Here is a 23,030-nt window from a genome sequence, read left to right as displayed (position 1 = left end):
ACAAGCACTGTATGCAGGTATGTGCTATACATTACATTGCTATGCATTGCTAGTGTAACACACCAAATCCTTTTTTCATTTGTGTAATCATCTTTAAAATCATCAATCGTAAATCCAAGTTCATAATTATGATTAATCATTTGTATTGTTAAATTTTATGGCTGCTTCAAAAAAAAAAAAACATATTTGAATGCAACACACACATATTGGGATGGCCTTGGTGGTGCAGCATGCCCCATACCTATACAGCACCGAGAGTTTGGAACTTTTCTGGGTTTCCTACAGAATTAACCACACTGACCACAGACTCTCGAAATTCACACGTCCACACAATAAAGCCCCAAATTCAGGGGATTTTACGTTTCCTCTTTCTTTTTCCTGCCAGATTACATCATCTTAATGCTGCAAGCCCACATACAACGTCTCCCCATTGGACATTTACCTACAACTGCCAATCATTTACATACACTAGCCAATCAAAATGTCACATACACACGCAAAATGACTTATATCTTTGATGTAGTTTCTTTCATTTAATATATGCTAAAAAGGTATAATTTTCAGGAGCTCATCGTTTTGTGACTGTCCTATAAAACACTCGCTCACTCTTGCTCTCTTTATGAGGAACCAGTACTACTATTTCTTCCACAGTCTGACTGTAGCAGTATCGCCCCCTGCTGTTTGTTCCTTGATGTGAAATCCCTCAAATATTAAGTACACAAGTGCCCTCTGGTGTTTTTACACTATAATTACATGAACCCTTTAAAATACAGATTAAATTAGTTAATTTAATTTTGTTTAATACAGATTAAAAAAGAACAAGTAGTTCTTGTATTCGGGGTTTTCAAAAGTGTGTCTACTCTGTCTCAGTAAAAGGTTATTGCAGTACTGAATGCTTCATTGCTTAATGTTCTACTGAATGTCACCACTTGCATTAGGGGGAAAGCAGAGCCTAAAAGTGCATAAGGAATAATGGTGAAGTAAGCTTTCTTTAGTTGAAACACTCCAGTTTGATAGTCATAAGTTTAATAAATATGTATTAATATGTAATATACTAGAGATATGTTTCTACCAACTGAAATCAACATGTTTTTCCCTTCAAGTTATGAGTACGGGCTTGAATTATTTCGAGACAGACAATGAGTAGTAAGTAAGCTAACTAGTTAAATATGAGAACGTGTGTTGCGTTTACATGCGGGAAGTTCGTGCCGCAAGAACTGTCTCAAAAATCCACAATAAAAAAAAAATGCAAGCAATTGGCGATGCACAAATGTGAACCAGCTACATTTATTTGTGGGTCGGTTGCTTTTATTTGTGGATTGGTTGGTTTTAGTAGGGGATACGTTACATGTATTCCTTTTTGAGACAATAATACCACCATACAATCACAACCTCATGCTCGTTCATGCGCGTGTGTGCCCATGTAAGCAGGGTCGTGTAATTTGAATGGACTTCGGGATGGGAAATTATTTTTTTTTTTGGCACCAGAAGCTTATTAAACAGCAGTACCTCGAGTAACCACTGGTGTTTGATAGCTTCACGGAGAATGGCCACCCCTGGTTCCCAAGGAGCTCCAGTATTAGATACTGTTCGTCTGGAAAAGTTGTGCTGGCATCCTTCTATACCACAGCGCACAATTTTCGTAACGTTAGTCTAATACATCCACTGGACAATTAATAGAGGCCACGAGTTCTTCGATGGAATAAAGCAGTAATTTAGAGGGAGAAGGTTTAAAAGTTGTTTATAGTTTGTGAATGGAAGCGCACGTAAAGTAATCTACCTAACTCCACCGGTAGCTGGTTAGATCTTGTGTACTGATAAATTACGTTAGGGGATGATATGTGCAGTATTGTAGCTAACGTTATAATACTACAACTGTTTGTGAATGGTAACGTTACCTTTAAAAAAAGGCGTCGGCGTCGTTTCCTAGGCAACAGTTTGCGCTTGGCTTACTGTTTGATGGTGTAGCTTGCGATAACATCGCTGGCTAACATCAGAGAATGTCTTATGACATTGAGTGGAGACTTCTATCAAGTTATAAAGAGCCATTCCATAGAGTTTAATAAATTCTTACATTTCCGTACTTGGATTTACGTTCCGAATGTTTGCACGTTGAATTTCTATCATTTGATTAAACTGTTATAGATAAAAGGATAAAGTGCTCTCAGGTAGGTGAGTAGGCTATTCGTCTGTTACCTTTTCTCGCGACACGCAAGTCATGATTTTGCTGATTTATTTTCATGAATAAGAAAATCCCCCTTTACATTAGGTTTTTGTGTCATGTAGCCGCTGTAGCTTGCCCTTGCCTTGTTATCGCTGGGTGGTGCTTGACGCTGACCGAACTGTAAAGGTGATGGCTTTGCATGCGTTTCTGTGTAATACAATACACTCCTGATGACTATTTCAAAACCATTACCAACTGTAGTTGCTATCACTGCACAGCAGTGCTCAAAGTGGTGAAGAAGTGGCCACGGTGTAACTAGCTACACGTATGCATTATGTAGCAGATATTAATCTTGTGCCATGTTTAACAGTGTCTTAACTATGTGGAGTCAATGTAGAACTAAGTAGGCTAATTAGGTATTTGGCACTGGTTCTTGGAGCAGTACATTTAAAAGCATTAAAAGCAATAAAATAATTTATAAAAGTGCACTTTTCAAAGGCATTTTGTGTTAAATGTGTTTTAACTAGATGCATACGCGCAGAGAGACTGTATTGAGGATGTTTGTAATAAGATATAATTCTGGGAAGTCTGAGAAAGTTAACAGGCCAGTTTGTGCAAAATACGGAATGTCTTAACTGTTTGAATTTTGACATTTCTTTATGTGTTTTCACATAAAGTTCCAAAATGGCTGACATAAAAAGTCTCTTTTTTACCTGTAAAATGAATTGCGGTTGACACAGCTCATTGGAAAATAAATTGATTACTTTAATCTAGTATTGATTGTCCACAGTGTTTAAACATTTAAAATCAAATGAACCTGCATTTTCATGTTTTTGTTTCACACCCCAGAGTCTGTGCTGCATATTTCCTAATATATTGTTTCTCAGTAGTGAGCTAGGTATGTGTGTACCTGTTAATCATTGTTAAACCCGTGAGAACCGCCCATAGTAGTTTTTGCTCATTAAAGGCATACTATGCAGGATTTTTTGCAGACGTATTTGTCACACATTCCTGCCTACCAAAAAAAAAAAAAAAAACACAACTCACACATAACATTATTGAACTAAATTAAGAAAAAAAAAAAAGGTTTTTAAAATGTTTTGAGACATTCTAAAAAATACTAAATATATGAAATATACAAACATTTGAAGCCGGAAATGGGAAGCATTATAAAAATGTATTACCAAAATAGTTGTACTTTGCATCAAATACTGTTAATTCGGTTGGTACTATAATTCTCAGGGCGCCTCGGACTTCCCTGGAAAACAGTAGGTTTTTCCGCCAAAAAATATTATTTGTGTGCCCAGTAAATATCATTGACATGGTCGTTCCGGATGTGAATAAAATTACTGAATTACACAAAAAAATTGCGTTACCTTGATTTCCCCTAGTGAACCTAATCCCATCTGGAGAGGGGTTTAGCACAAGAACACATTTATGCTAGCAATAGCCTAACAATAAGGCTGCTGCTTCCAAAAATAGTAAATTCTTAGTCACAGAAATATTTCTTTATCATTATTGGTTTTGCATATTGTGTTTTTTTGTGAAATGAACAGATGATTGATGCAATAAGCTACTGCAGCTGAATCCAGTGGAGTGTCAAGACAGTGATGGAAAATCTATGGTACTGAAACTGCATAGCATTTTTACCTCATTGTTTCAGTAGTAGTCCTCCTGCTTCAGATCAGTACTTCCTTAATTGAATGAAGCCCTGCATTGCCAATCACATCTAGAAAGGAGGTATTGCTCCTGATCAGTTTTACCGGATGTTTCAGATTCACATTCTATGGCAGTTTCCCATATAGCTAATGTCACTGTAAAACAGAACAAACAAAGAAGTTAAATATTTTCAAAAATGTCGTTTTTTTTTTTTTTGGAGACAAATGTAAGTGCTTTGTCGAGTGACACAAAGCAGTTGCATTGCAGTACTTATATAGGTGTCTGATGCCACGGCCTTATTGGGAAACAATAGCCATTACCTTGGGAACTGGCAGTTGTACAATAATTACGGCTCCAGGGAGACGGGTCTGCTTAGTTACTTTGCAGAGAGTACACATTTGGTATCATCCCAATCAGGGTGTTTTAAGGAATAAAATGAACTGTTTCCAGGTAGGTATTTGAGTACATATGTATGATTCTAGGATCTGGGATAGGTTATTAACTGCTATGAAATGAATACCGTGGTAATGGAATTTTATTTCTTGTTGTAACCTGTTTTTGGGTCTGTGTGTACGCTTTCTTGTTTAGGTTTATTTGTTTGTTTGTAGACCTCTTTGTAGACCTCTTCCAAGAAAACATTCCATTAGCTAAATTTTTTATTATTAGGCTGTTATACTTTCAATGAAGTAGAAGGCAGATTGTTCACAGTTGAGAATTAAAGGCAATAGAGTGAGTCAAGTAATATTACATTACATTTATTTGGCAGACACTTTTATCCAAAGCAACGTACAATACATGCATACTGAAGGTCATTGGAACAACTACGTTGGAACTAATATGAGTCTAGCTTGTAAAATGATTGCTTTGGTGGAATTATATCTAGAGACTGTTCAAGGTCCTTTTGAGTTCCTCTAGAACATATTTGGGTGAGTGGTTTCTCAGAATATTTCTCATTAGTCTACTTGATGATCAGATTAATAATGTATTATGTACTTTTGAATTTCTTAATTTACTCAACAATTTACTAACTCAAAATTGAAACCATCTGCCTGGTTAACCACTAAGACTGTGGTCCTTAATCCTGGTCCTGGAGAGCCACAGGATCTGCTGGGTTTTGTTGTTCAGCACGTGACTAGCAGAGCAGTTGATCAATTAAAGCAGATGATTACACAGCTTGCTCTACTCACTTGGTTTTTTGGATCTGAATTTTTTGATGATGAATTTATAATAATCTTGCCAAAATTAATTTATGTAAGCCTTAACTTTGTATTTTTATACTTTGTAATTGTCTTGAATAAACTACAATAAAAATATAGTAAAGTAGTGCACTCTTGGATAATATCCAATGAAAGCCTGTGTCCACATGACCGAGTGTCATCATATCAGGTACATTTAATTTATGTGAGTCTTAGTGTGAGATTGCTATTTGATAATTGTGGGTCTGTATTTAATAAACTGTATGAGTACTACAGTAGAGTAGAGTGCAGTACTGAAATGCAGGGCAGTATCTAATGCTAGGTGTCTCCACATGTTGCTCTCAGCCATTCCACAGGAACCACCTGTACAGCAGCACTGTGTTCCTCCCCAAGCACCGTGCCATGCCAGGGCAGCAGCTCCCCAGCGAGGTCTTCTCCGCCCTCACTGCCGCTCCCCCCTGGAGCCCGGGCCCCCTTCAGCCCCTCCGCTTCCGGACCCGGAGAGAACCCGTGGACTGGCGCCGCCTCGGCGCCCTGGACGTGGACCGCGTGGCCCGCGAAATGGACGTGGCCGTCCTGCAGGAGTACATCAACGCCGTCACGTTCTGCGACGTGGAGGCCGAGCGCTGCCCCCACTGCCGCGGCCCCGTGGACCCCGCACTGCTCAAGGTCCTGCGCATGTCCCAGCTCAGCACCGAGTACCTGCTGCACTGCCAGGACTACCTGAGCGCCCAGCTGACCGGGCTGGAGGAGCGCCTGCAGGGGGCGCTCTCTCAGCTGGAGCAGGAGGGGAAGGAGCGGGCCCGGCTGGATGCAGAGCTGCAGGCGGTGCGCCAGGAGAGTCGGCGCAGGAAGAAGATGATCGCCACGCAACAGCTCCTCCTGCAGGCTGGCGCCAGCAACTACCACAAAGTGAGCATCAGACTTTTAAAGGGTCTGCTTATACATGTATCTCAGTTGAGAATTAACACTGTAGGTTTACAGCACATTGTTACATTACATTGGTGTGCACATACATTGCATTTCTGTAGTTGTTTTTGTCTTTTATTTGCGTAAGGTGATGCAGTGAAAGAAACAGTTTCACAAGACTGAAGGCGACGTAATTGTAGCTGTCAAGTTGATGTTATTTCAATTCTGAAGAACCAGGTGTAGCTTAGCAAGGGTTGACAGCTTATTATTAGCGCCAGTTTTACTGCTGACTTACGGAACTGGATAAAATGAGTAGATCAAGTGCACAGCATTTTCTGTGCTGGTTTGACTTCTTCACTTAACTGACACGTTTTACAAAAATGTGGCCTTTTTCTTTCAGTGCCACTGCTGTGAGAAGTCCTTCATCAATTATTCCTATCTGCAGGCCCACTTGCAGCGCCGACATCCTGAGGTCACAGATGCAGGTTAGTCGGGAACTGGTCCGTTGCTCCAGTTTCCCCTGGAGGCAAATTGAAGCTGTCAGCTACAGTACCTTGATAAATACATACTCATGCAGACTTCTTTCATGTTCGGAGTTGGGTGCTCAAATAAATTTACATAGATTTTCCATCCATGCTCATGCGATTTCTTCATGCTTTCTTAAGGACATGGGGTGGCGCATAGAGAACACTTTCTTTAGGTTCGAGCGGTTATAATACTCCTGATGGTAAAAATGGCTTTTGCAAGATAATTGCCCCATTTAGCTTGACTAGAGATGTGCAGAGACAACAGGCATTGTAATACTAATTGTGCTATCCAAGGACTCATGATTTAACACTGACCATTAATCATGAAGTATAATAACAGATTGTTTATTTTTAAAGTTGTATTCCACAAACACCACTAACCTAGATGTTTTAATGATTAATCATTATGTACTACATTTTATTATGGTCTCTCTTATAGTCTTTCTTTATCACTGGTGTTAGCTCTACGCACACAAGACACTGCAGCTCTGTCAAATCTTTACAAACCTCAGTTGCATGCTGTGGCATGAGAAAATGATTTGTTTCTATGTCGGTAAGACACAGTGTAATAATAATAATCTGTCAGTTGGCCAAAAATTCTCAAAAACAAACATTACAAATTGTCGGCCTACATTTTTTTATTTAGCCCATGTGTGTTTATTACAGAGCAACTGAAAGCTATTAACAAAAGTTCTAGAATGATAGATGGGACAAACTGTAAGTTCAGAGTAAGCTAGGGATTGTTTTTATCATGCCCTAAAAGACATGGCATCAAAAAGGGGACAGTGGAACCGACTCATATGCTGCTTGTGTTGAGAGCTGAAGGAAGGCATTACCTGTTGTCTGTGGCCCCTCAGAGAGGCAGAAGCGGAGGCAGGTGGAGCAGATGGAGGATGGGATTGAGGAGCTGAGGGAAAGGCTGAGGCTGACTCAGTCCAAACTGGAGGCGGAGAGGGAGGCAGAGGCCCTGAGGAAGCAGCAGGTGAGGTAGAGGAGGATCAGGGGGGTGGAGCCACAGCACATCAGCGGGAAAGCAGTCATCTCCAAGAAAGGCACTCTGCACTTTACAGTGCTCCAGACCCTCAAAATCAGGGTAGCTGCCTCGCAAAATAGTGATTGATACTTATAATTCAAGCCGAAGACTGCCCCCTTAAAGCACTTAGGTGGGAACAAATGGAGTAAAATCAAAAAGGTTTTTCATGAGTGGATTCCTTACCTGGGTCTTTTACGAGGGGAATTTAGTCCTGCAGACCTCACGTTTAGTGATTAACCAATTGATTGAAATAAACAGGAGCTGGAGCAGCAACAAAAGAAAGAGGCCAGTGAGAGGCAGGAGCTGGAGAGCTGGAAAGAAGAGGAAAGGAGGAAGTTTCAGCAGGAGATCGGTGACCTGAAACAGCTCCTCCTGCAGGAATTTAAGGACATATCCAACCAGGGTTCTTCCATCGAGGCAGTGAGTCACAAAGACATCTGCACCCCTTCATTAACGTAAAACGGCTGAGACATACCCGTGGGTATTCAGACGTTCAGTCAAGTCAGAAATGTGACGAGAGGGAACCTCTTCAGGCATTTTTTTAATGTCATTGTAATTCATTTCTGTACACAAAACTAAAAGGTTGTCCATTGTGTATTAAGGTTATTTGAAAATGATCATAGTTTACGATCAAATTGTCTTTTGTTGTTATATTTGTGATCGTTCTTTGGACTTTAATTCTGAGATGACTCCTAGAGATCCTAACACCTTTGGCTGGTTGCACTGTCAAGTAACAATATTGCTTTGAGGCACTAGGTGGAGACAGAGGACAAGAAAATGACTTGACTGCTCAAAAGTGGGTTATAGTATTGACTTTGATCATCTTTAGATGAAGCAGCAATGTTTTGTGTGTGGATCAGAATTTAGCTGTGCTTATGTCAGTATGCAGCATGTTATCATGATGCCTAATGATATTTAAATATCATCGAGATCATCGTCAATAGGCCTTGGCTTTTCCTTTCAGTCATTCAGTCCTCAATTCACAACAGAAACTCCAGGAGCTTCAAGTCAGGCCAGTGGCCGTTTCGAACCTCGGGGCGCTGCGTGACGAGGAAGAGCAGGATGACAGGGAGGCCCGAGAGAGAGAGCTGAGGCGGGAGAGCGAGCTGAGGGGAGAGCGAGAGCTGAGGCGAGACAACGAGCTGATGGGGAAGATCGCCCAGCAGGTGACGAAATATGATAGCACCAGCTGTGAGCACAGGCCCCTCCCTCCCACTGGATCTCCGTTTCTCTGACAGCTGCCCGGCTGATCACCTTTTAATTTGACTTTCAGAAAAGCAAGTGGAAGAGGAGGCTCCATGACATCCACAGTGGGCACCTGTTAGAGAAGCAGGAAGTAAGGAACTCGGTGTTGTAGGCTGTTCTTGCACGTGAATTTCCAGTGCGAGAGCGCCCCCTAATGGCACATCTATCACCTATAGCTGCAGAATGAGAACGAGAGGCTGAGAATGGCCTTGTCCTCAGACCAGAAGACAGCGCTACAGAGCTTGCAGCAGCAAATCAGCTCCCTGGCTGCACAGATGAAGCGCAAGGACAAGATTATTCAGTCACAGGAGGAGAAGGTGACGTTTACCATTAACTGAAATGTTGTTTTAGTTATTCAATTTTATTGACTACTTAAACGACTTTAATTCACATGAAAGTCACATGAAGAACACACATTTTATATGAAAACAATTGAACAAGTTTGCAGTATAATTGAATAAACATGAATAAAATAAATACAGGTTTAACTGTATAGCTATACAGTAGCTTACATATGCTTACAGTTGACTTTTGTATTTTAAATCTAATCGATACTACTACTACGATCTTTTGAACAATAATGAATAAAGATTTAACTCATAATCTAGACTACTACTGTCAGCTGTGATTGGTTAATGAGAATGGTTTGTTGGTGAAATATTTGATTTTAATTTTTTGTCAGATCAAGAAACTGTCTACGAGACCTGTAGCAGGTAATGTTTGTGTCTGTTTACCGTGTTATATGTTATATTAATTTTTTGCTGCAATACATTTTGGCATTGTGGCTGTTTTCTTAAAATAAAGTGATCTTTGTTTTCCTGTTTTTATTACTCTAATGTAAAGCTTTATGTAAAGCATTCAATTCCATGACCATTCTGGTCCTGAGCATATGCATGTTTTATTAATGGAAACAACAGCTTTAATTATGTAAAAACAAATCTTTGGTTTCAGCTTCTCCAGTTATCCCAGATGAAGAATCGTCAGAACTGGAAGAGCAGGAAGGTGTGTTCCCACGATGCCTATGGGGAAGTCTAATAAAACATATGGACCTCATAAATGAATAATGATGCATGTATTGTATAAAACATACAGTTTATACAATTCACTTTCAAACACAGCTTCTTTTATTCATCCTGTGGTTCTGACTCATGTTCTATAAATTTGTATAATACCCAGTGGTACTTGCAAGCATGCATAACTATTCATCATGCATACTTGAAAGCACAGTGATTTAAAATGGACTCTCCCATTTCAGACCTGGGGGATTCGGGGGACAGGACACAGAAATCCAGCCTCTCGCACTCCTTCAGGCCCATCCTGGAAGGAAAGCTGGAGGATAGGCTTGAGAGCATGGGGCTGAGAAAGGTACACTCAAGCTCTCTCCACTGATGTTACCCGCTAGCTCCACCCCACAGCATGGTAACACAGCTTTGTTACCCGCAAGCTCTTTCCTACAGCATCTCAGTGTAGCTTTGTTACCCACAAGCTCTTTCCTACAGCATCTCAGTGTAGCTTTGTTACCCACAAGCTCTTTCCTACAGCATCTCAGTACAGCTTTGTTACCCACAAGCTCTTTCCTACAGAATCTCAGTGTAGCTCTGTTACCCAGCTTCAAGCTCTCGTGTGCTTTACAAGCTCTTCACGATCTCAGTGTAGCTCTGTTACCCACAAGCTCTTTCTTACAGCATCTCAGTGTAGCTTTGTTACCCACAAGCTCTTTCCAACAGCATCTCTGTACAGCTCTGTTACCCACTAGCTCTTTCCTACAGCATCTCAGTATAACATTGTTACGCGCTAGCTCTTTCCTACAGCATCTCTGTACAGCTCTGTTACCCACAAGCTCTATCCTGCAGCATCTCAGTACAGCTTTGTTACCCACAAGCTCTTTCCTACAGCATCTCAGTGCAGCTCTGTTACCCACAAGCTCTTTCCTACAGCATCTCAGTACAGCTCTGTTACCCACGAGCTCTTTCCTACAGCATCTCAATGTAGCTTTGTTTCCCACAATCATTGTCCCACAGCACAACAGGTGAGTTTTAGGGTACATTCTCTTTCCCACAATATCCTGTCTTTGCATTTATCAGGGAACCCCATTTCATACCAAATATATATATGTTTGTTTGACATACCCAAAAATAACAAGCAGACTATTGTAAGAGCGCATTTGAGTCGCCATGAGAAGTTTCAGGAGTCATTCTGCTTCTGCAGGTGATACGGTGGCACACTGTTTCTTACAGTGTAATTCCTCTGTGCTGCAGGGGACAAAGGGAATCTCAAAGCAGACCTTCAGGAGTCTGAGCTCTTTAGTGACGGGACAGAGGCAGCAGAAGGCGCGGCAGTTCTCGGACCTGCTGGGCCTCAGAGAGACGCTGACCCAGGAGGTGACCCACAGAGTTCGCCGCCAGTGGAGGAGTCAGGGCTCCCCCTTACCCACCGTCAGCACCAACCGTAAGGACGGCTAATGTCCGAAAGACCCGCACATCTCGTGTGCCCTGAAATTTGTCATTGCAGTCGTAATATAAATAGTTACATATTGCAGGGCTAATGGAAAAACGACAGTACTATTAGTGACTGAAAGAAGGGGTGAAACCAACTTAAATACTGTGTGGCTGGGGTCTCTGACAATTCTTAGGGGCTTGCGGAGACACCTAATAGAATAAATATCTTATATTGGGGAAATGCTGCAATTTTTCGATACAAAGACGACTAATTACCAACTACAAGATAAAGTTGAGAAAGAATTGAATTGAATTGTTCTGCTAATTAACTGGAACACTTGATAATCAAGCTAAAGAAATGAAAACAGGTTGTGAGCAATGGCAGGTTAAAAAGGTAAATTATACCCTCCAGCTGTGGCCAACTACATTATTCTTTTCAGTAAGTACAGTGGAAATTGCCGTGACCACCGTAAATCAGGACTTCTGTAAAACATCTGAAAGACAGTGCCACCTATAGCACAATGCCCTCTGTACTGCACAGGGGTATAATTACTTCTACTTCCACATAGAGAAGAGTGGCTTTTTGCAAGCAGGACTTGCAGCAATATGCAGATTTGTTTTGCAAGTTTCCCATTCCTTTATATATTAAAGAAGCTCAGCCCTGTTCGCATAAGTCGATTATATAGAGAAAGTTAATGCTTGATGTACAGACTGGGGACTTTATTCGAGTTCAACTCTCTGGTGTTTCACAGGGAGGACACCTGTCAGTCCTAAGCAACAGAAAAGCCCAAAGGCCAGGAGCCCTACTGTGAAGGCCCCCGCCAAACAGGTGCAATCCCAGGCTCCACAGCCAGCCCCAAGGTCCACAGTACCGCTCCAGGCCCCTCGAACCCGTCCACAGAGGAACAGGTACCCGAAACCTACCCATGCAGCGATAGTACAGTGCGGGTTTCTGTTGTCAGTTTGATACAGTTGTGTAGTACATTGGCCGGATCTGCAGGGTTACTCAGTAGGAGTGTACGTGTTCCCCCAGCACTCCTCCCTTCAGCTCAGAGGAAGACTCGACCAGGGACGCCGCCCCCATTAGCAGTCCCAGGAGCAAATCCATGCCCTCGGTGCGGGTGGTCCAGTCGGGGGTCAAGCAGAACCTCGCCGCGGACCCTGGAGATGACTGGTCAGACTCCGAGCCATCAGAGGGCCCCGTCAGCAACAGAACGCCAAAGTCACAAGGTCTCATCTGAGCGCAATAATTTTTTTAATGCTATGTAGTTTGATAGACATGGTAATAACTGAGATACCCGCCCCTCCCACATTCGTTTATTATACGTATCCACATTTTCAACACTTTCTGCACTCAGCAATGTTTATCTGTTGGTTGCCGTTAGGTTTATCGGTCATTGTTTCTGTACCTTTTTGTAATAAGTATCTTTTTGAGCTGTGTGGAAAAATGTGCTCTGAATGCCCATAATGTGAAATCTGGAACCTGAATGTGTGCCGGTGAAGAGCGTGTTATGCCTTTTTCGTTTGCGCAGGTTCTGTGGTCCAGTCACTGACGAGAAGCCTGGAAAGACAGCTCAGTTCCCCCAGGACCAAGCCAGTGGGTGGGACGAGAGTGATGCCACCGGCGACCGCCTCGTCCCACAGACCCAGACCCGTGGTGCAGGTTTGAGTCCTAATGGCGACCAGTGATTCTCTCTGTCCACATACGCTATGGCCCACTGACCTCCCTTCCTCTCTTCCAGCTGTCTGATGAGGACAGTGACCTGGAGCTGTCTTCTATTGAAGACATCTCGCCGCAGGCGGCGGTTGGCCGCGCCCCGAGGACACGCAGGAGTGCAGACTCGGCAGGGTCCCCAGGGACCAGCGTGTGGAGCTCGTCAGCCAGCAGGGGAGGGGGCTGGTGAGGGCTTCGGACCCCTCACCGTATGCATACTGTACTGTTAAATGCGGACATGTACGATGACATAATCATAGGTAGAAGAATAGAAACAATGAAAGACAGGGAATTGGAACTATGGTTGCTGGACAACAGCTAAGTGCCTTCCAAATGCAATTTATAATTCATAAATATATTAAACAGTCGTAGCAGCAGTGTTTGGATGGGCCGTACAGTCTGGGGACCTGGCTGTGCCAGTACTGACGGTGGTTGATAATTCGCACATCATTTTCAGTAGCATCACCCAGGATTAGGGAGGGTTCAGTCAGCCGGGATACAAGCCTCTTTGCTCTCTAGTGACCCCCGCAGGTCAATCGGGCTCCTTAAAGCTACACTTCCTTTAGCTCATTTCTGTACAAACTTGGCTTGTGAGCTGTGGTGTGAAAAGAAGCAGCTGGTCACATTAAATGCTTTGGTGGAAACCATTTTCTACAGTACATACTCCCATATTGGCTGCAGAGATTAAAGAATGACTGTGGTTTCATAGTTTTGGGCATTTCAGGTTGGAGGAAAATTGGGGTGCATTAAACCATTAAAAAAGAGAGAGGAAAAAAACTTGGTTGGCATTTTGAGAGACGACTTGTCAGTTTATCATGTAACCCTTCCCTGGATGTAATGAAAATGGCTAAGTCTGAAAAGTGCTGGTGCATAAATATGAAAGCACAACCCCTGCATTCAGTGCCATTCACCCCTGCATACCACCAATCCATCTTTAGGGGAAAAATCACTTGTAATACGTTGTACTTGTACTTTTATGTGAGCTTTTTAGTTTTTCTCAGTGTAAAAAATATGTTCAATAGCACTCAAATATCACTTGGATTACTTGACAGGTTGATTGAATCCAAGACTTTGCTTGAATCTAGGATAAATCCTGGTGCATAATTTCCAGAAGAATTTTGATCAGACCTTTTTTTACCATGTTTTTCTATGTGCAGTCCTCACATTGCTTTGTGGGGATTTGTTTGATAATGTAGACACTAGTTTTGCATTTTTTAAAAATTTGATAAACTTAAAGAGGTCTTGGATATAGTTTTGATGCAAAAAAGTACTAAATAACATCTTCATTTTTCAGAATGTATGTAGTGTCAATATAGTCCAGAGTACAAGGATGAATGTAAGCAATAGTTTAATAATAATGTATTTTATTATTTCGGCCAAGCATTTCTATTTATGACTAATGAACGTTTTTAACGTTAGTTCTGGTGAAATTTTATCTAAAATAATTTTGTGATGAAATTATAGAATATTTATTTTTTATATGGGTATTATGAAAGATTTTAACCAACTATGTTGCTCAGTCCCCTGCTAAGCAAGGACAACATAGAACTGAAAATATGAAATATGATTATTCACTGTGTTTTGGTATAAGGACTGGTTTGTGCAATGTTTCTGAAATCATATTAATATAATTTAAATGTATGTTGTTTTGAAAACATTTTCTCCACCGTGTGTCAAACTATGTGTTTGTTGTTTTCATATGAATTGAAATAAAATTGAATAACACCAAGAGAGAAGATATTGCTGGTGTTTGCTGATTATTATATTGAGGACTGCTTGTTTTTTTATTTAGTTAAGGTCAGTAAGAATTAATTGAAATAAAATCGATTAACACCAAGAGAGAAGATATTGCTGGTGTTTGCTGATTATTATATTGAGGACTGCTTGTTTTTTAATTTAGTTAAGGTCAGTACACAATAAATACAAACAAAATAACAACTGAATGTTAGTAAGTGACATAGCATTTGTAACGTGAATATATCTGCGGTAGTTCAGTGCCTGAACGTCTATTGTTTTAGCACAATGGTTGCGACTGGTCGGGCAGAATTTTTTCAACCAGTGCAGTGATGTGTTCTGACTAATTTCAAACATAGGCCTGTTGCATCTGCCACAACCCCCAATTTGGAGAGAATGCAATAGTTCGTATTTATGTCACAGCTGGGGACAATTGGTGCAGCTGAGACAAGCAGCTCGTTGGCATCTTGCACCATTGTACATTATTTTTGAAGGTGAGAAAGTAATATCAGATCAAACTAAATTTTTAAAAATGAATGCAAAATGCATACAATACTATACAAAAATTGACATTTGTCTACAGCATCTATGTCGATGTTAGTTTGCACATCTCATGTCATTCTATCTTAAGGATGGGCTCCCTCTCCATTGCCAGGTTCCTCCTGTGTTTTCCCATTGGGGAGTTTTTTTTCTTGCCACTGTTCAAATGGGGGAATTTATTATTTTTTTTACCTGAATTGTTTGCTTTTTGGAGGTTCAGGCCTGTTTTTTTGTCCAAATTTCTTTGGTATTTCCACTGTAAAGTGTCTTTGTGACAGTGTTTCTGTAAAATCCTCAATAAAAATAAAGGTGAATTGAATTGAATGTTGGTGCCGTAAAAAACCAAGCACAGGTCACAAGTAGTTTACGCATGCTTCATATTGTGCAGGTAATACATGCACATTAGCACCACAACCATATTTATGAAATCTTGAAGTTGTCAAAATTGTGTCAAGTGTGTGTAAAATACATTTTAAATGTTTTCATTTCTAAGTCAGGACTGAATGGGAATTTGTATCTAAGCTATGTTTAACAATAGACAATTAAAGCAAGAAGGTAGAGAGTAAAGAAGAATGTTTAAGGTCAGATAATGTGACACAAAATCAGTGGTAGGTTTCAGAATATTCAGCTAATTTGACACAGCAAATTGGATTTGAAATAAAAAGAAGACAACAATAAAGTGGAGTCTGTCACCTTTAATTTGAGGATATTTACATTAATTTCCAATGATCCGTGTACAAATTACATTCCATATTTATACATAGTCCCTCCATTTTAGGGGAGCAAAAGTAATTGGACAAATTAACAATCTGAAATAAAGTAATCAAATTTAGCAATTGGTTGAAGAATCCTTTGCATTTGATGACTGCCTTAAGACTGGAACCCATAGATATCATCAGATGCTGGGCATCTTCCATGGTGATCTTCTGCCAGACCTATACTTCAATTGGATTCAGGACGGGTGATTGACTTGGCCAGTCAAGAACATTCCACAAGCTCACCAGTGCATTCTTACTTCCCAACAATGTATCAAATAATTGGTTTTTACATGATTTCTCAGACTCATGGTAGATTGTATTACTGATATTGACACTTATTTGATTGAGAGACAACAACCAAATGCAAATTTCACAACTAGTATCAACTCTAGACCTTTTGGTAGCTTTCTTGTGCATTAACTAATGATGCAAAGGCTTTCTTGGCCACACAGCTGGCCAAGAAAGCGGATAAGTGTCCAATTAGTTTTGCTCCCCATTTTATATAAAATGTCAACTCAAGGTACAAATTACATTTTGCACAGTATGATAAAACTAGTTACATATAGTTACATACAATTCTATAACTTGTAGTAAAAATCTGCCAATTGCAATGTAATAGAATTTTTGTAAATACATACAAACAGACAAGCTATCGCATTTAATGTAAACAAATTAATTTATTACATCAACTTTATTTTACCACATGTCCACATGAAGATCCTGGAGGTGTTAAGTAGTATTTTTCCCATAACTACAGGATGTGAATATTACATTTTAGTTTCTGCTCTTTTGTGAATAATAATAATAATAATAATAATAATAATAATAATAATAATAATCTTAATCTTCTTATTATTATTAATAAGGAAAGCTCAAAGCAGCAATGAAGGGGCCAAGCACTACAATTGAAAAAAATATCCAAGTCAGCTGACTGGGTATATTGGCACCTTCGACACACTTTTGCTCTCTGGGCTCTGATATGCGCATAATTTCAAGTTTTACTGATGCAGGAGCAATGGAACCAGATATATGGCCAATTTGGTTTTAGCAACTAGATGGCACTACTGAGTTTGCCCCGTTCAGTCTGTACACCCCCAGGGCCTCTCGCCAAAAATATATTTGAAATTTTGGACAAACACCTCACTTCCTGTTCCTGAATCTTTGCCAAAATGGTGGCATGTGCGATGAGGTGTAACTACTTTTCATTCATTAATGAAGTGAAAAACATGCTCGTCAAATTCTGTGTGAGACAGAGCTCCTAGCAACTTAAAGACGATGACCAAAGAAGTAATACCCAAAAATTGCAGCTAGATTGAGCAATATCTCTATGAGGAGAGGTTTAAATATGTTTTCAACAAAACCAGCCAAGAAGGCTGAAAAACGAAATGACCAATGAAAAAGGCACATTATTTGATAGGGTCCATTGCTGTAATGGTCCCCAACAAGAAATGTATTTCGCCCCACAAGTGGCTAAACTTGAAACTTTTGGTCAGCCTACTCTGCTCAGAGAAATAGGAGATGTTTAAAATGTGTCTTTCATAAAAGTCAGAAAGATGGAAAACCAACATGGCGGAAATTGACAGGGCTTTGAACTCAGCAGAACCCAAGGAATCTAGAGAAAAAAGAATCAATAGGTGTGGACCAGTGGTGAGAGGGGGCAAAGTGGATAATTGGCGGCACCTGTTAAAGGGGCTCAGCATCAATTCTCTTGTGCTCTCCTTCTCCCTTTTTAACCTTTTTGCACGTCAGGCCTCTTGGCAGTAGGCTTGGCGTGGGCAGAGTGTGTTTTTGATTCTACCTTTGATTATACCTTTGGAAAATAAATTGTTATTCTAATTCGCAATTCAATACTGTTGTCCGCTTCATTTATGTTGTGGGTTGTGAGAGCCGAAAACCGTAACAATAACCATCTATTACAAAACAGTATATTAGAATTATATGCATATATAAGGTATTCATTAGTATACATTAAAGAACATTTGGTGCACATTAGTACCATTAATTGAATTACCAGTGCTACTGCCAAATGCTATTTTAATGTTAAAATTGAAATCGACCGGGTTTATACATAGTCAAATCTTTGGTTGGATCTCCTGCCATCCTCCTTGAAAGACCCGTCATAGGCTGGCCTGTTCCTGTCCTCAGACCTGTAGTTGGTGTTGTGGGAGGGCGCTCTATAGCTTACAGCATTGAAGCTAAAATAAAACAAAGCACGAAAATGATTAGCTGTGTTCATATTTTCTGTGAAGATCATGATTTCAATGTGACTGAAGAATAACAGGATGTGCAGTTCATACCGAGTCTTTTCTGGCATCAATCCTCTACAGGCCAGGCACATCATAACCCCGCCTACAATCAACACACCCCCAGCCACCCAGCCAACAAAGAGGGCGGCTCCAAATGTATACCTGAGGAAAATAATATTGAGATCAAATGAAAATTACATACAATAACAATTAGCTGTTGTCATTGAGCCCCTTGTATACATCGAAAAGTAGTCCACAGGACTGCTCCTTAGCCTGCTTACCTGGGAGTAAGAGTTCCCCCTAACGCCCCAGAGCCCAGTCCACTCATTCCCAAAAATGGAGTGCTGTAGGTGGTCATCATGAAGGTAGTCACTACCAGATTGGCGAAAACAGAAACTCCAGCAATAGAACAGACACCTGAGGAACATAAAACAAGATGCACGTTAAAAAGAAGATAGCAAAGCCATGGGAGTAGGGACAGGGAGCTATTCCCATGAGAGCAAGAACGTACCTGCGATAGCAAACATGATCCCAGATGTCAAGGTCATGTTAGCCTTGGCTGTATCTTCCATGGATCCTATTTTAATGCACTTCAGAGAAAAAATCGAAATCAGGATGCCAATTGCTCCAACAACGATTCCCACGATCATCAAGGCTCTCACTGCTTGGAAGAGACCTATAGGCCAAATAAACAACAACATTTTTTTCTATAATATTTCAGCGGTATTGAGTTGACCAAGTAAGATCTTGTTGTAAATGTAATACACTTTTAAGGCACTAGAAGACAGTGTCTTATATGAGTGACAAAAATTTGTATTGTAAATGAGGAAGCTGAAATAAACATCTGACACTGGTTACATTAGCTAATATATTTAACAACCAGCACATTGTGAAAAGATTTGCTGTCAAGTTGGAAAATAAATGAAATCTTCACAATGAATGTTTTATTTCCTGCCAACTCCATATTCCTGTATTACCCAGGAACAGGATCAGCTAACTAGGTTCATCGTGCGTCAGAAACCCCCACTGGTTGATCAGGTGCCAGCAAGTCTGCCCAAGCTACTGTACATACGAAATGGCTTCCTCTGACTTATTTCTGTGCAAGCCCAACTTGAATTGTGGCATGATAAGAAGCATGTAGCTTGCAGCTGCAACATTAATAAAAATATTCATTTTTATCCAAAATTAGGGAGAAACATAGGAAAATACATTAAAAAGAAGACTTGCCATTCATTGGTATTGTATGTTGACCCAACTCAACTGTGCAGAATAGGTATAAGTACTTGTCAGTGTAAAAGACTGGTTCTGTAAGCTCCATATGTGATTATATTAAAGCCCACACAAGTGCGAAATGCATGCGTCAAATTAAATGAACCATAGTAGGAGCCATTTTGGCTGCCATGCCTCATAGAGATAAACACTAGCTTGGTGGTATGGAGCTGAAGTAGTCATGAAATGGAGGTCAGTCCCGTTTTCCTTATCGCTACCAAAGTGAACATTGCTTATCTTGTGTGTACTGAACACTGTAATGCCTTGGTGCCAGTTTCGATCTGGTTTTGCTATTCCCGCTCACTTACTTGTCTAAGAGAGGGTGTGGTTTATTGTTTTTAGGCTATTATTATTATTATTTTACAAGGATTCAGTCTTGTGCTATTTTAATTAATTATTGTTATTGTTACTTTTTTTTCATCACACATGGCATTCTTCACTTTGCCTTTGTGATTCTGATTTCAATGCACTATTCATGGTTTTTACAATAGTATGACCTTCAAAAATAGTTGCTATGTGCAAGAAAGAATCTCTGAAGAATATACCTATTATTTAATGATTTACAATGAGTTGAAAATTGGTTCATGACTTACTATGCAGCTTTAAAAGGTTTGCATTATCTCAGGTGAGATACCAAGTCCTGCCAAAATTTGGTTTTGAATAAATGTGTGAAATTCAAGGAGACCTAAAATCACAAGAGTGATCTTTACTGTATTTCAGTAAGCTTTTTATGTATGGTGCCACCTTTTATATTCACGATTATATTAAATAAATTATCCTGACTTCCAATGTAATTGTTGAAGAAGAAAAAAATACCTGGATGATATGCATTTCAAAAGATGCGTTGTACTAAAATGCAAGTTGCGTGACATGGAGTTAAGCACTGCAGTAGCTCAATCTTATTTCAGATGTAGCTCAACATGCCTGTACTCTGTGTGATGTTTTTTTTTTATTGTCTAGATAATTAATTAGTCTGGGTGGTACTAACAAACTCCACACTTTTCTGCTATGATCCATTTTTTAAATGTGTTGATAGTATTGTTGCTTAAATGCTTTCTTTACATTACATTACATTACATTCATTTGGCAGACGCTTTTATCCAAAGCGACGTACAAAAAAGTGCATTTTCATGATCGTAGACAACTTCTGAACACGGGTTTTTTACTTAGATTTTCATGAATTTCACATTACCCTTTAAAGTTAGGTTTTTTTCATTTCCAAAATAACCATCTCAATCCTCAGATCATTCAAATGAAACAAAGTCACCTGAGAGGTGATGGCTTCCTACCTGGCAGGCCGAGGATGGTGAAGTATGGCCGGCACTCGGTGAACCCAGAGCTCTGCCTCACACAGGACCTCCAGAGGCCGTAGTAGGAGTAGACCGCCGTCACCGGGTTGCTGTAGAGGTCTTCGGTGCTCCACTGGTCTAGCCCAGTGGCCGCAATGACCCCGCCAACCCCCAAGGTGCTCAGCACAAACCCCATCACTTGGCACAGAGTAACTGCCATAGTGACCTCTCGGTGTTCTGACTAAAGCTTACGGTAGTGATCAGGCAGGCAATCCCACCTGTTTGGCAATGTATTCTGCTACTATAAAGACTCTTGATGCTACTTGGTTCTTCTTCTGACTTGCAGTGTTTGAATCAGATATGGTTGTCCTCCCGTAAGTGTACTGCACAATTCTAACGCCTCTCTGTTTGCATTTTAGCTCTTTCATTCGGCGTTGGGCGGGACTTGAGTGGACTGTTAAACGGTAAGGGTGGGGGAGGAGTGATGGGAATAAATAAATATGAAACTCAAGGTAGATTTCCATTGGCTTATGCGATACTTTGATAAGGGTGAATTTCGACGAGACTGAGAAGCGAAGTTTTGTTTCGGCTTGCTTTTCGTTTTTTTTTTCAAAGGTCTTGACTTCCTTCCCCGATGTCATCTTAACTTAAGCTCTGCTTGGTTAGCATCCTATATATTTTGTTATTTGTCTATTTTGTTATATATCAAAATACAGCTATGACCACATCATTCTTGTAACAAATGAAATGTTGAGAAGGAACCATAGTTTTAAACCTTGTATTTACATTAAAATGTGTTCTCTGTTGAGACAAGTGTTGCTCCAAAAAGGTTAGTACCTTTCAGTGGTACTCTTCCTTTCACCATTTTTATGGTGATATTTAAAGTTCAGAAAATTCTAATAAATCTATTATGTGTACTTTGTCATTTATAGGTGAGTCTATGTACAGTCAGAATCAATTATATAACAAACAAAAGCAATCATTAGTTTGAAGTGAAAAGATAAACACATACCTACAAGAGATAACCACTCAGCTCTAGCATTTAGTGTACAATAGTATTTGAGAAATTTACAACTAGTGATGAAACATAAAGCAGTGATACACAGTTATCAGCATCCACAGGCATTGGGCTGATGCATTCCTGTAGACCAGATCACTGTAGTCTAATAGAGGGGGAAAAGTTGCCAACACTAAGTATTTCCTTGCTTGAAAGGAGAAGCAGGATTTATGTATAAAATAAAAACATAGCTTCATCTTGAGCTTAGCAACAAGATTCTCAGTGTGACATTAGAAGCACAGTTTGTGATCAATCACCCAAGTACTTATAGCTTGATACTAACACAAGTGTTATCCCTTACGTAGTTTCCAGTCTTGGACAGACAAATAGTAACACTCTGGCATTGGTAAACACCATAAGTTTGGCTTTGTCCACATTTATTCTCAAACGTTGGCAGAGACAGGACTGAACCACATCAAATGCAGACTGCAGAAACTCAAGGGCTTGTACAACAGAGGAAAAAGAATAAATAACTGTCGTCAGCATAAAATGGTTCATAGCATTGGATAAGCTGTCGGATAAGTTACTGATGAAATTTGGATAAAAGCGCTATATAAATGCAGTCCATGATGTAGACAGAAAACAGTATAGGTCCTAACACAGAACCTTGGGGCACCCCCCTTTGAAATGGTAAGAAGAGATGGTGTAGACCATTTCATTAAATTTATTTGGCTCTATCAGGTACAGAGCAGACATAGATGGAGATGACCACCTTACACCAGTCTGGGGCTGCTCCTTTGGTAATGTTGGTTGCAACCATAATAAATAATGTAAATGCAGTAAGCATCTAGACAAGTGGTAAGCAAGTTCTTTTGTTCACCATTTAGATCAAGATCTTGACGAAGAGAGGCCAAACCTTTGCCTAAGCTAGCCTGGTGAAATAGGAATGGCAGCGGATGTGTGACTCACTGGCTGACAGCTTGTCACATGCTGTGGCCTGGTTCCTCTCTACTGATAGGCAGCATGGACACAAGTTCACCTGGTACCTTTCAGAAGGCAGCTAACAAAACACTTAAGAGTTCGAGCGATACAGTAAAAAGCACCTGTGAATGCCATTTCTGCCAGCTTCTACTGGCTTATCCGAATGCTTTGCACAGGTTTCAATAACATTTATATGGGAGAATTCTTTTTAAATACCTTATCTCTTCTGTGGTGTGTAAAAAGAGGAAAATTGAAGTCAAGTTAAACATACAAAACAGAAGCCACAGGGATTTTTTAGGAGAAATAGTCGGACAGAAAGTAAACATGGGTA

The 23,030-nt window shown here is 40.3% G+C and overlaps 2 protein-coding genes across 4 annotated transcripts; one reads left to right on the top strand and one right to left on the bottom strand.

The window, feature by feature from the left end:
* Positions 1–1,978: 1,978 nt before the first annotated feature.
* Positions 1,979–15,615, top strand: dzip1l (DAZ interacting zinc finger protein 1-like). 3 transcript variants are annotated; one of them, XM_064330528.1, is made up of 16 exons: positions 1,979–2,168; positions 5,365–5,931; positions 6,329–6,413; positions 7,313–7,437; positions 7,747–7,908; positions 8,478–8,654; positions 8,762–8,824; positions 8,910–9,050; positions 9,416–9,446; positions 9,685–9,735; positions 9,989–10,098; positions 10,992–11,181; positions 11,924–12,080; positions 12,205–12,401; positions 12,704–12,834; positions 12,914–15,615. In XM_064330528.1, exons 2-16 carry the CDS (start codon positions 5,422–5,424, stop codon positions 13,073–13,075), a joined length of 2,292 nt encoding a protein of 763 aa, XP_064186598.1. In that variant the 5' UTR covers positions 1,979–2,168; positions 5,365–5,421; the 3' UTR covers positions 13,076–15,615. The 3 variants fall into 3 exon arrangements, with proteins under 3 accessions (XP_064186598.1, XP_064186599.1, XP_064186597.1); XM_064330529.1 differs by having other exon boundaries at positions 1,979–2,172; XM_064330527.1 differs by lacking the exon at positions 1,979–2,168 and adding an exon at positions 4,104–4,273.
* Positions 15,616–15,839: 224 nt separating this feature from the next.
* LOC135252461 (claudin-18-like) lies at positions 15,840–21,140 on the bottom strand. The gene is made up of 5 exons (XM_064330530.1): positions 20,722–21,140; positions 18,675–18,839; positions 18,445–18,580; positions 18,215–18,325; positions 15,840–18,112 (listed from the first exon to the last, which is right to left on the bottom strand). The coding sequence occupies exons 1-5, from the start codon at positions 20,939–20,941 to the stop codon at positions 17,980–17,982; spliced, it is 765 nt and encodes a 254-aa protein (XP_064186600.1). The 5' UTR covers positions 20,942–21,140; the 3' UTR covers positions 15,840–17,979.
* Between the last annotated feature and the right edge of the window lie 1,890 nt (positions 21,141–23,030).

This window comes from Anguilla rostrata, chromosome 4 (genome assembly GCF_018555375.3).
Source record: "Anguilla rostrata isolate EN2019 chromosome 4, ASM1855537v3, whole genome shotgun sequence".
In the NCBI taxonomy this organism is placed as follows: domain Eukaryota; kingdom Metazoa; phylum Chordata; class Actinopteri; order Anguilliformes; family Anguillidae; genus Anguilla; species Anguilla rostrata.
The sequence above is the reverse complement of the archived record's forward strand: the minus strand, read 5'-3'. Positions and strand labels throughout refer to the sequence as shown.

Excerpts from the sequence above, each read along its gene's own strand:
- dzip1l (XM_064330527.1), top strand. The coding sequence starts at position 4,109 with ATGCCACGGCCTTATTGGGAAACAATAGCCATTACCTTGGGAACTGGC. Across the intron at positions 11,182-11,923 it reads ACCCACCGTCAGCACCAACC|GGAGGACACCTGTCAGTCCT; the intron begins GTAAGGACGGCT and ends GGTGTTTCACAG. Across the intron at positions 12,081-12,204 it reads ACCCGTCCACAGAGGAACAG|CACTCCTCCCTTCAGCTCAG; the intron begins GTACCCGAAACC and ends GTGTTCCCCCAG.
- LOC135252461 (XM_064330530.1), bottom strand. The coding sequence starts at position 20,941 with ATGGCAGTTACTCTGTGCCAAGTGATGGGGTTTGTGCTGAGCACCTTG. Across the intron at positions 18,581-18,674 it reads GATCATGTTTGCTATCGCAG|GTGTCTGTTCTATTGCTGGA; the intron begins GTACGTTCTTGC and ends TATGTTCCTCAG. Across the intron at positions 18,326-18,444 it reads GGGGGAACTCTTACTCCCAG|GTATACATTTGGAGCCGCCC; the intron begins GTAAGCAGGCTA and ends TATTTTCCTCAG.